At 40.4% G+C, this 13207-nt stretch overlaps 2 protein-coding genes across 2 annotated transcripts; both read left to right on the plus strand.

The window, feature by feature from the left end:
- Positions 1–122: 122 nt before the first annotated feature.
- On the plus strand, positions 123–8060 carry golt1ba (golgi transport 1Ba). Its single transcript, XM_056424568.1, has 5 exons — positions 123–253; positions 1184–1275; positions 2809–2987; positions 4413–4494; positions 6751–8060. The coding sequence occupies exons 1-5, from the start codon at positions 229–231 to the stop codon at positions 6787–6789; spliced, it is 417 nt and encodes a 138-aa protein (XP_056280543.1). The 5' UTR covers positions 123–228; the 3' UTR covers positions 6790–8060.
- Positions 8061–9824: 1764 nt separating this feature from the next.
- spx (spexin hormone) lies at positions 9825–11957 on the plus strand. The gene is made up of 6 exons (XM_056424570.1): positions 9825–9913; positions 10269–10352; positions 10506–10563; positions 11203–11265; positions 11379–11465; positions 11880–11957. The coding sequence occupies exons 1-6, from the start codon at positions 9908–9910 to the stop codon at positions 11942–11944; spliced, it is 363 nt and encodes a 120-aa protein (XP_056280545.1). The 5' UTR covers positions 9825–9907; the 3' UTR covers positions 11945–11957.
- The last annotated feature ends 1250 nt before the right edge of the window (positions 11958–13207 follow it).

The following is a 13207-nucleotide window of genomic DNA, read 5'->3' on the forward strand; positions in this document are numbered from 1 at the left end:
GCTTAGATTAGCGAACTTTATGAAGAACTAGTCGTGTTAAGTAAATCGGCCATGTTGAATGCGACACGGCGCTATACCGGAAGCTGATATGACGACAAGGTGTGTTTCCGGAAGACGTGGCTGTTGCAGTGGCAGCTGTCATCAAAATTATTCTGAGAGGTGTACTTGAATGCTACTTTAGTATTTATTGTTTTATTTTCTATCTTCACACGTTTATTCGGCTTCAAGATGATTTCGCTCACGGACTCCCAAAGTAAGGCCCTTTCCATCCTCTCTCTGAAACCGGCTTCATCTGAGCTGCAGCAGTTGCTGAACTAGCTAGCAGTTAACATGCAGTGCTAGGAAACTTAGCTTTGTGTCTGCTATGGCGTTTCATAAGTAACAGCTGACTCTGGAGACCCCTGACTTGAACCTAGCAGACGTCCATGCAGTTGTTTCGCTCGTTTTTCAATTCAATTCAGTTTATTTTGAATAGCCCAAAATCACAAATTGCAAATTTGCCTCGGAGGGTTTTACAATCTGTACACATACGACATCCCTGACCTTTGACCTCACATCGGATCAGGAAAAGCTCCCCCCCAAAAAGGGAAGAAACCTCCAGGAGAGCAACAGAGGAGGATCCCTCTCCAGGATGGACAGAAGAATAGATGTAATGTGTACAGAATGAATAGAGTTACAGTTACATAAACATGCAATGAATATGACAGAAATGTATGAATAATGAGCTTTGAGTAGCTTCAGATGCAGAAGGCCCGATGGAGGTCCAGTGGAAGCTCCAGGGAGGTTACTGTTTGCAGATTTACTCTGATTTATCGGAAATATTGGCCTTCTGTCAATGCGGTACTTGTGAAAGTGTTGTCAATTTAAAAATAAGAAACCCATCCTGTTAAGTTTGAATACACCCATTAAGAAGTATGACATGCAGGTGGTTATCTGGATGATTAAATTAACCTTCCATTATTACCTCTCTCCCCACATCAACCTCTCTGAGATTTGTTTTTGATTGAACACACATCGCAATGCAAATCTAACTTTCTTCGATAGTTAAATGTACAATGAGGCCTCAGATATCATATTTCATTAAAGAATGTCCAGCTCTAGACTTGAGTGACAAACTAATTCTGCCTTCCTGTGGTGTGTGTGTGTGTGTGTGTGTGTGTGTGTGTGTGTGTGTGTCCTGCAGAGATCGGAATGGGATTAACAGGCTTCGGCGTGTTTTTCCTCTTCTTCGGGATGATCCTGTTCTTTGACAAAGCACTCCTAGCTATTGGAAACGTGAGTGCTCCACTGTACTGACCTAGTATTACATGTGATGTTGAGAAATTTACAGGTGAAACTTTTTCCTCTCCATATCAGCTGGTGCGGACAATGACATTCACGTCAATTAATTTTGTATAGCACAAAATCAGAAATGATAAATTAGCCTCAGAGGGATTTACAATCTGTACACATATGACATCCCTGTAGCAGGACCTCACATCGGATCAGGAAAAACTCCCCCAAAAACTGGGAGAGAAAGGGAAGAAACCTCATAGAGCGCAACAGAGGAGGATCCCTCGATCAGGATGGACACAAGTACAATAGATGTCATGTGTACAGAATAAACAACATGACAGAGTTACAACACAGGCAAATGTATATGACAACAAATACTCAAAAAATGAAAAATGAAAAAGTTACAGGGATCAACAAATATCAGCAACAGTGGATATAGTAGAATCATAATGATAATAAAAAGCATTAATGGTATCGGCAATACTATTTGAAATACAACTAATACTAATAATGATAAAAGCAGTCGGTGTCGGGCCGGACCAGGGTCCAGATAAAACCACGATCCATATGTGAGGAGAGGAACAAAGACTCTGGAAAAAGAGCAAAGTCAGTAATGTGCATGAACTCATACAGAAGGAGGAGAGAAAAGTGGGCATCAGCAGGACCAAGGAGAGAGGAGGCAGGAGACAGGAGGCAGGAGACAGGACTGGCTCCAGAATCAACCACGATTCATAAACCATGTGGCGAGAAAGCACAAACTCTGGGGAAGAAGTAGAGTTAGTAATGTGCATCGACGGAGATGTATTCATAGAAGAGGATAAACATCCCAGTTCAAGTTCATGAGAGAACCTTTCAGTCATTCAGCTGCATCTTCAGTGTTTTAAAACAATCTAATCTATCATTAACATGGAGATCCATACTCTGCTTTTCACAAAGGACCTGCTTAATAGCGCCACTCAGTACACTTGTAGAAACAGGATTCCCGCTATTTTTGTTGGGCATTTTTGTTGAAAAAACTTAAATCATCAAAGTTTTGGAAAAGTCATGGAAATTTGTTATAATCACATGTTCATTTACGCCGAGTTTGAAATAATTAATATATTTTTTAAAGAAAGACGCTCAAAACATAAGCCGGCGTACGCTCTCGATACGCTACATTTTCTAAATGTTTCATGTTTATACCGAGATTTCAGTTTGGTCATGGAAATTTGGTTTAAAGTCCTGGAAATCCATTGGTCAAAATGTGTAAGAACCCTGGGACAGAAAGGAGAGGCAACATTGAAGCAGCAGAAGTCTCTTGTTTATGGTCAAACTCCAAAATCACTTCATCCTACATTTCCCATCATGCAATTTCACTATAATCTATTTGTTCTATCCTCCATATGTAATCTCGGATGCCTTTCAACGTCACACTTTGTAATGCAGACTTTCTGTGTCCATGCACCGGTGTTAGTCTGGGTGGGGTTGTTCCTTCACTTTCAGAGGCCCAATATTGAACCACTAAACTCAACAACCCTCTTATTCTGCCCGTAGATCCTGTTTGTTGCCGGACTCGCCTTTGTCATCGGGCTGGAGAGGACCTTCCGCTTCTTCTTTCAGAAGCACAAGATGAAAGCCACCGGTTTCTTCCTGGGAGGTGTGTTTGTGGTGCTGATTGGCTGGCCCATCATCGGAGTTGTACTGGAGTTCTATGGCTTTTTCCTCTTGTTCAGGTAAGAGGAACCAAAGGGGGCACACGTTGAGACAGTGGGTGTGGATCTGGGGTTAGGGCATGCACCTCCCACTGAAGCTCATCACTGGTGTGTCATGGACATTACAGTGGGTTGTTTTTACCCTCCACACGCCAACGATGGGAGTGTGAGTGTCAAGTTGAGTCAAGCCTTCCGTCGGGTCCTCTCAGACCAACTTTCAGTATTGCACCTGTGGGCCGCGGTATCGCGTAGGTTATTACAGGGTTCGTACGGTCGTGGAAAACCTGGAAAAGTCATGGAATTTTAAAATGGTCATTTCCAGGCCTGGAAAAGTCATGGAAAAAACTTAAATCATCAATGTTTTGGAAAAGTCATGAACATTTGTAATAATATGTTCATTTATTAATTAACTAATATATAATTAATATGTTTTTTAAAGAAAGACGCTAAAAATATAAGCCGGCGTACGCTCTCAATACGCAAAATGTTCTACATTTTTCATGTTTATACCGAGATTTCAGTTTGGTCATGGAAATTTGATTTAAAGTCATGGAAAAGTCCTGGAAATCCATCGATCAAAATGTGTAAGAACCCTGTTATTAATTGACGAAACCAGAGATATTACTGTTCTCCATGAGACACTCAGTTGCAATACAGCTCCCCACCACTTGGTGGCGGTAATGCGTCAGTCGGTTGTTTTCCCAGCTCCAATAAGCAGAAGAAGACACTCAGCCAGCCACGATCCTGTAGGAAAGTTCTACAGAACAGCCAGAAACCAAAGGCCATTTTTATTTAATGAGATATCTTTAGTGTCGAGTGCAAATCATTTATGACTGTACATATTCAGATGTTATTCAGAAGTAATAATCATAATAATAATAATAATAATAACTATATTTATATAGCACCTTTAAAAACATTGTTTACAAAGTGCTCCACAGAGAGTCAAAGCAAAACAAGTGGAATAGCAAGAAACCAGTATTATATTTAAAAGTATATATTAAAATATAAAATTAAATTTAAAATGTAAAATAAATTAAAAAACAAATAAATTTAAAATAATTTTAAAATAAATAAAAAAATTAGGGGAACCAACGTTCCGCATAAAAAAACGAGATCACTTAAAAGCTGTTCTATAAAAATGGCTTTTTAGAAGCTATTTAGAAGAAATGAAAACTTATTTCAGAGAACCATATACATATACCTACAGTATGTATATATATATTCTCTGAAATAAGTTTTTTCGTGAAATCATAGGTTAGGGCACTTATAAGCTTGATAGCTTCAGCCTCGACCCTTTCGGTCAGCCACTTTCTTCTTTTGTTGAATTTAGATTTTTTTATATTTTGCTGATCGAAATAAACTAAACTAAACTTCTATGCCGTTATCTTTATTCGGGCTCTGACTAACTCCCCCCTCTCTCTCCTTCCGTCTCATCCCATCCAGGGGCTTCTTCCCAGTCGTGGTGGGCTTCATCAGAAGAATACCGGTCCTCGGCTCCATCCTGAACCTGCCCTTCATCAGTGGAGTATGTATTATCCTGCAGCATCTGGATTAATGCCATCTGGATGAATAACACTGTAAATGTAGTTAGGATTCATTCAAGGGACTCGACATCTGAGTGTACATGGTATTTCAACAAGTGATGCCGGGTTCATGTGGTTTCTAACTCCACATTGTTGTAGCACAGAGAGGATTGTGGGTAATGTACATGTTCCAGCCATGCTGATGTGTGAGAAGCTTTGTTTTGAGGTGAATGTCTTTCTGTCTGTTTCTTATTTAAGCCTTCGTAAGGCTCTGAGGACAATCAGCAGTCGTGGTCAGTCACTGCCGATTTCCCCTTGCATGGTAACACATTTAATACGCTTTGAAATATTCCCGAAAAACAAACATCTCATGATGGAATCGGAAATCCTATCGACCTTTTTCTTTTGGAAGCTGTTTTTTAATCTTCATTTATTCATTTGGCTTTCAAGGCACACACCACAGGCAAACCACGAGTCAAACACAAAGGGAAATCAGTCACTTTGTGTTGAGAGCAAATGTAGAATTCATCTGTGTGTCCTCAAAAAAGATGTACTGCTGGTATCGCGACGAGGTAAATGGGAAATGAACCTGTAAAGCGCTTTTCTGGTCTTCCGACCACTCAAAGCACTTTAACACTTCATGACATCATTCACCCATTCATACACTGATGGGAGGAGCTACGGTTCCACCTGCACATCAGCAGGAACTAACATTCATTCAGCTCCGGGAGACATTTGGGGTTAAGTGTCTCGCCGATCCTCTGATTGAAGGACGACCCTACATGCCTGGATCTGAACGCATGTCTCTTTGTGAAGTTTATTCAGCTTCAACAATGCTTATATTTGACCTTTGCCTTGACCTGGTGTCCTTTTCAAAGAGCATACTGACTTCTTTTAGACTTTCCCGGTTGAGAAGAACACTATGATAGCTTCCTCTATTTTGGACTGAGGGCTCTTAACCCTCCTGTTACCTTCACATTTACTAATATATATTTATATATACATATATATATATGTATATATACATACATTGGTATATATATATATATACATACATGTATATATATATATCAAAATATATATGTATAAATATATATGATATATATATATACATACATTTATATATATACATACATGTATATAAATATATATGTATAAATATATATGATATACAGGACTGTCTCAGAAAATTAGAATATTGTGATAAAGTTCTTTATTTTCTGTAATGCAATTAAAAAAACAAAAATGTCATGCATTCTGGATTCATTACAAATCAACTGAAATATTGCAAGCCTTTTATTCTTTTAATATAGCTGATTATGGCTTACAGCTTAAGAAAACTCTAAAATCCTATCTCATAAAATTTGAATATTTCCTCAGACCAAGTAAAAAAAAAGATTTATAACAGCAAAACAAAATCAAACATTTGAAAATGTGTTTCCAGGTGTTGGAGTTAATTAGACGATTCAAGTGATTTGTTTAATACCCTACTAGTATACTTTTTCATGATATTCTAATATTTAGAGATAGGATATTTGAGTTTTCTTAAGCTGTTAGCCATAATCAGCAATATTAAAAGAATAAAAGGCTTGCAATATTTCAGTTGATTTGTAATGAATCCAGAATGCATGACATTTTTGTTTTTTTAATTGCATTACAGAAAATAAAGAACTTTATCACAATATTCTAATTTTCTGAGACAGTCCTGTATACATATATATATAGGAGATACACAAAGGTGTCGTATAGTCATGGAAAAGTCATGGAATTTTAAAATGTTTATTTTTTCAGGCCTGGAAAAGTCCTTGAAAAATTATATTATCCCAAAAGTTTTGGAATAATCATGGAAATTTGTTATATTCATATGTTTATTTGCGTAGTTTGATTAAAAGAATAAACATTTATATAAATGTTTATTCTTTTTTATCAAACTATTGTCTCATTCATTTTGTATCATTTAAGTCGTGTACTCGTGTATACACCAAGACTTCACAAAATGTTTGGTCATGTAAATTTGCTTTAAAGTTATGGAAATCCAATGTGTATGAACCCTGTTATACCATTATACTACATATAGGCAGTGGTTCTGTTTGTCCTGTTCACCTGTGGTGTGTCTCTTTAAGTCATGCATGCGCTCTATTATGAACTTCTCCTGGATTGTGGGCGTACAGATCTGTGTGTGTCGGCTCATGCTGTATACACGAGAGAGAAAAGGCAACCTGTTGACACTGAATCCGGTTTCTTCTCTTGTCTTCCAGTACGTGGACAGAGTGAGCGAGGGCAACACCATGGTATAACAGTGACTTTTTTTTTTTTACCCAGAGAAGGCTGCAGATTTTTTGTAAAAGCAACACCATCTCCCACTGGGCTGATTCACAGCAGCCGAGGTTGTACGTTCAGATCCCCCCCCCCCCCTCCAGACTGCTCTCTGTCCGTCTGCCATTCCACCGGTCAGTGCCACCAATCGAAAACAGGTTCATCAGAGCGTCGCTCCGCACCGGTCTGTTTCTACAGGACGGACTTCCCGAGGTCACGACGACACATACATCAACGCTATGGATCCCCGTCACCGCCGAGTGCATCCGGCAGGAGAATGGAGGATGCAACGCTCCGTCTACGTGACTTTCCTCCTCTGTGGAACAAACCTCACCAGGATGACAAGTGAACCGACGGCTCACCACGTTTCTGCGCCTGTGCTTTCTGACTTCATTTGGACAAAAATGATTTTTAGGTCCATCTGCAGATTTTCCGTGACACTATTTAAATACCAAATGCGGCCATTGTAAAATGTTCTCTTTTTGTTTTCCCGTGTCATTTCTGTTTAGAGTTGGCTTATGACGACTTCAGTATGAATCCCTTTCTTTTGAATGATCTGCGCTTTATTTCATAAATAGCGAGGGGCTTACGGGATCATGTGTTACAATTGATATTAAGACTCCTAGAACACCAGAAAGGGGCAACTAACTGTTAGTAGCTCAGACTTAAGGATGAATTTAAGGTCATCCTTGAGTCTGAGCTACACATGGCGTACCATGGTGTCCTGTTTGATAACAGCACAGTTATAACACGGTTATATCCAAAGGAGTTACACCATTTGTCTTATAATTCTGGCGTCTTTTTTTTTTTTACCTGGGTTTTATAAAAGCCAAAAATTATGAAAATGAAACTTGTTGTAGAGTTATGCCATAATGGACTTAATGTTACTCGTATTGATCTTGGTTTCTCACTTGAAGAGTTTAGAGCAGTCCGTAAGTCTGTGTGTAAAGAAATGAACTTCCACGGAAGCAGCGGCGCCTTTGTTTCCGACGTGTGGGCCTCCAGAGCCGCTCTATGGACATGAGACCTCGAGTCCTCCTCATTCATTTGATAAATGAATGTCCTTAAACACTCTCTCTGTTTCGCTCTTGACCTTTAAATGTTCTGATCTTTTCTTTCTTTGTGGGAGAACATTCTTCCCACGTCCCAGGAACTGAATTCATGAAGTCAACGGTGGGGTTTTTGTGCTCGATGAAAATGTTTCGCTGGCACTTTTGTAAATATATTATGGAAGTTTGCTTTCTATCTGCCACCCGTCTTGTTTCTGGTCATTTATTCCCGTCTTGTCATTGACTCTTTGCATACACTGTACATCTGAAGTTTCAACATCCACCTATAGTTGCATCTGGTTCAAGTTCACATCCGACATCCCTGTCCCAGGACCTCACATCGGATCTGGAAAAAACGGAACAAAAACTTTCATGGGGTAAAATAAATAAAGTTTGGAGTGCTCTTAAAGCTCTAGCATCAATCCAAGATGGATTTATCCTGCTACTGTTCAGGGAAGATGCGTGTGTGAAGCTTGTGTTCACCCTCAATGTGTCTTTCCTTTCATTAGTCAAACGGCTACATCTCTAAGGCACCAACAAGTTCCTCTTTGGTATGGATATTTAGGATTTTCAATTCAGTTTATTTTGTATTGCCCAATATCACAAATTACAAATTTGCCTTTACAATCTATACACATACGACATCCCTGACCTTTGACCTCACATCGGATCAGGAACAACTCCTGAGAAATAGAAAAACAACTTTCAGTGAGAAAAAAGGATCCCTCTCCAGGATGGACAGAAGCAATAGAAGTCCTGTGACCAGATGAACAGCGTTACAGAGTTACAACACATTCAACGAATAGAACCCCCACATAGACCAGGACCCCCACATAGACCCACACAACTGCCCCTCTTAGGCACACACACACACACACACACACACACACTTACTGTAAATATTGTGTTGTTGTTTTTTATTGTAAATAGTGTGTACTTGTTGCCCTTGCACATTCCTGCTGAGCATTGCCACTTTCATTTCACTGCACACCCTGTGTGTGTATGTGACAAATAAAAACATCTTGAATCTTGAATCTTGAAATGTATGAATAATTAGTAGTAGGCATGGACCACGATCCAGACCTCCACAATCCATGAAAGAGAAGGAGGAAGAGAGGAGGGTCATCAGCAGGGCCGTGGCAGGAGGACCAGGTGGGAGGCATCGTGAAAGAGGCCAGACCACGCCTCTTTTTCGAGACTCTAAGAACCACAAGTAGCGACGCTCTCTAGTGGGGAGATATGGTACTACAAGCTCCTTAAGATATGATGGAGCATCACCAATCAAGGCTTTGTGAGTTTGGAGAAGGATTTTAAATTCTCCACAGAAATGCAGCTTTGTGCGACGGTAGAATATACCGACGGACCATGAAGGCTACATTGGAGCAGCAATGGGGGGACTTGGACTGGGGAGTGTGTGTGTGTGTGTGTGTGGGGGGGGGCTGGTATTCCCTGTAGACTGTCTGATATCACTGACAGGAGAATTCACTGCCCCCAGTCCTTCCTCCCTCATGCAGGCTTTGGATTATTACATTCATAATTGGAAGTGTGGCCTTTTGATTCATAAAAGCCCCGGCCCTCATCTCCCTGTGTTCCGCTCCAGTGAGCAAGGTGCAAACATATCAATATTTTGTTTCCACAGGAGGGAATTATTGCTCATTACTTCTACTCTACTATCGACGGCGACGACGTCTCCAGCCAACCGCGTGTGGCGTTTGACGGCCTGCAGCTCCGGCGTGTGTAACGTCGATGCGTGGAGCAGAAAGTGCTGACGGCAGCTGTTTTTAATTCACAAGTATTCACGCTGGCGGTGTCAATGGAAGGAGCCCGATCGATCGGCTCTCCTCCGCGCCTACGTGTCAACAAATTGGCGTGACCTATGAGCTGCTGGCGTCGTGAAGGAGAGCGGAGCTCGGCTCGTTCCCCGCCCAGGCCCGGAGGATATAAATACGGGGAGAGGGCTTCACCGACCAGCAAGTAGAGCCCTGAACTGCTCCGCCTCGCCCTCCTCCTCCTCTCTGCTGGACACCAGGCTCACGGGATCCGCCGCACCATGAAAGTAAGTCGGGAAAGTTACGCCTTTTTAATCCGAATAACCCGATTCACCGGATTTCATGTTCCCGTTAATTGCATTCAAACCCAATAGCTTATTAAAAATAAAAAAAATTCAGGTGAAATACAAATCAAATCGAATCTTTTCACAGAGCTTCTGTGAAAAAATTTGATTTTATATTTCACCTGAATTTTCTTTTTCCAAAGAGAGGTTTGCGTCTTCAGATCTCCACAAGATGCTCTTTTTGCACTTCAGTTTCCAAGTGGGTGATTGTCTTGTGTCTCTGAGGAGGATGCTGCTTCTCATCCTGAATGGTCCTGTGTCCCCCCCCCCCCCCCCCATGTTCCTGTCTCCTCCTCAGGGTCTCCGGGCCTTCACGATAACCTACGTCCTCACGCTGTTGCTGCTGGCGTCCTTCATCTCCCAGTCGTGGAGCGCCCCGAAGGTAAGGCAGATCCTCCCCCCCCCCCCCCGTTCCACCGCTGACCTCTCAATACCAGAGTCGACTGTGAAGGGAGGGAGCTCCAGCATGTGGACCGCCGACTGTTGGCCACAGGACGACAACGCTGACGAATACACTGTCGTTTCTTCATTAAAGGGCTCTTTCCAGCGGAGGAACTGGACCCCGCAGGCGATGCTGTACCTCAAGGGCACTCGTATGTATTCCACTAATGCAGTGTGTGTGTGTGTGTGTGTGTCCATGGAGAACCCGGTGTTCAATATAAACATCAATACTAGAATATGAAATGAACAGAGATCTACAGAATGGAGCAGATTACAGCTCATGTTAACCAAAGAACAGAAACATTTCTTAAGCACTGGCAAAAGTGGTGCAACTATGTCACAGATAAATGGCCTGACTGTATTTCTTTACTCTATAGAAAATGATTTCTCCCTGCTTTATTTATTTATAGTTTTGTTACTATGGTATTGTTTTTGTTTCTTTATTTGCATATGTTTATTTTTTTGTTTTTTACTTCTCTTTATACAAAGAATCTGAAAAATGTCAATATGTGTATGTGAGATTCTGAACACTAATAAAATAGAATTTAAATTAAAAAAAGAATATGAAATGAATAAATACAGACATTTTCTTATTTTGAGTTATTTTTTTCTTCGTTCGACATGAAAACTACTGTTTTAGGGTGAAGGCACTGTTTTTTTATTTCACAGTATCATTGGAGTCATGTGTAATGTGCGTGTTCATCACGTATTTATCCAAGAACCCTGGATTTTTTTCTTTCTCCATCACTCTCTAGAATTGATGGATCTTTGTCTTTCTTTCTGTTTTCCAGAGGGCCGAAGGTTCATTTCAGAGGACCGAAAAGAAGGAGACGTCTATGACACATTACACCTAGGTAGGGGGTCTCGTTAGTAGAGCACACACAACACACACGTGTGTCATGTATGACAAGGAGGTTTCATGGATAATGACTGTGTGTGTGTGTGTGTGTGTGTGTGTGTGTGGCAGAGACCCGCAGTCAGAACACAGAGAAGCTGAGCGTGGACCAGGCCGCCACCGTCCTGCTCCACTTCCTGCAGCAGGCCAGAGAGGGAGGTGAGAGCAGCAACGTGTTCGGGTCCATCTACTCACATGCATCAATATCAACATTGTCTTTTTTTCCAAGAATTTGTTTTTAATTTCATTGTCAATTATTCAGACACTAAACTTTCCCTCTTATCCCAGCAGTATCTGGACGATGCTGTACAGTCTTTGTGTCGTCTTTATGGAAAAGAGACACGTGTTTATACGAGAACAAATATCACAAGTGTAATGTTTTATACTGTAAATATATATAATATAATATAAGGTGTTATGGAGGTCTAATTTCAAGTCAAAAATTGACTGTGAAGGGAAATTCAGTTGAATGATTCTGTGGCTTTTGTTATTTCTTTGACTTTGATTTTATACATGTTATATATATATATTTTAATTCCATAATTGAATGTTCATGTTCTCTCTCTCTCATAGCCGATGAAAACCCAGATGACGTGTATTTCCAGGATCTGCCGGTGTGGAAGAGAGAATACTTCTGATCTGCAGCTGTTTCTGTGTTAGGGAGAAGAACGGCTGTTTTGTAAATGTGAATTCTTTGACGATGTTTGAAATGTGACGTTTTAATAAAAAAGAATTCTTAGCACTATTGGTCTGAGCATGTTTGAGTTTTTTTATGATGGCTTATTATAAGTATGCAAATGAATAATGATTGCATGGCCATGTGATTGCTGTTTTTCAGCATGCATTTGTCATTTTTAGGTAAAATGTGAAAACACTGGAGACTTGGTGGAGACTTATACAATCTCAATATTTTTATTTCATTGCCATTGAGGCAGATAAGAAAGTTAGTTCGGCTATTAGAATTTCTGCATTTCATTAGAACACGTATACGTCATCTGCAGAGTAAATGCCACCCGTGGCTAAGCCCCGCCCCCTGCTGTGACATTAAGCTGCCAGAGCTATACGTCACCATGGAGCCCACACTATATTTCCTGAACACATTATACATTTAAATGTATTTAAATGTTGGAGAGAAGCAGACAGAAGTCTCTACAATATGCATAGAAAACATATATCCAGAATGACAACCGGGTTAAAGCTAAAGTGTAAAAGGGAACCATCCCATCAACCTGGAAATCCAAACAAAGAAATTAAGGAACAACACTGTTCCTGTAAAGCAGGAAGTCTATATAGGTTCAATGTACCCTCAGTAGCTAGCGTAGCATAGAATTGCTAGCTCAAGTTCACGGGTGTCAAACACAAGGCCCGCGGGCCGAATGTGGCCCCCCACATCATTTTATGTGGCCCCCGGCGGTATGAAAGACACACAATCACCTTTTCTTTAAGGTTTCACATTAAAATGGATTCATGTTATAATCATAGACATTTTCATTTTATCTGGCCCCTGACGGCTTGAAAGACATACAATCACCTTTTCTTCAAGACATTTCTGAAAATTATACCGTGCTTTTATTTTGAAGGTTTCAGATTAAATGGATTTATGTTATAATATTAGAGATTTTTTTTAATGTACAATATTTCTACACTCAAATAAACAATAATTAAATGACAAGATAGTTATTTCACGATATGTTGGGGAGTTTATACAATTATATTCTGTTACAACCGGCCCTTTGAGAGGTGGCCATGTTGTGGATGTGGCCCACGGGGGAAATGAGTTTGACACCCCTGCTCTAGTTAATAATGATGTCAGGTTTTTATGTAGAAACGTAAAATTTATTCGGCGAGGGTCCGACAATAATTATATAAGTGGCCGGACTGCAATCGAGGGCGGGACTTAG

This window comes from Pseudoliparis swirei, chromosome 10 (genome assembly GCF_029220125.1).
Source record: "Pseudoliparis swirei isolate HS2019 ecotype Mariana Trench chromosome 10, NWPU_hadal_v1, whole genome shotgun sequence".
Lineage (NCBI taxonomy): Eukaryota > Metazoa > Chordata > Actinopteri > Perciformes > Liparidae > Pseudoliparis > Pseudoliparis swirei.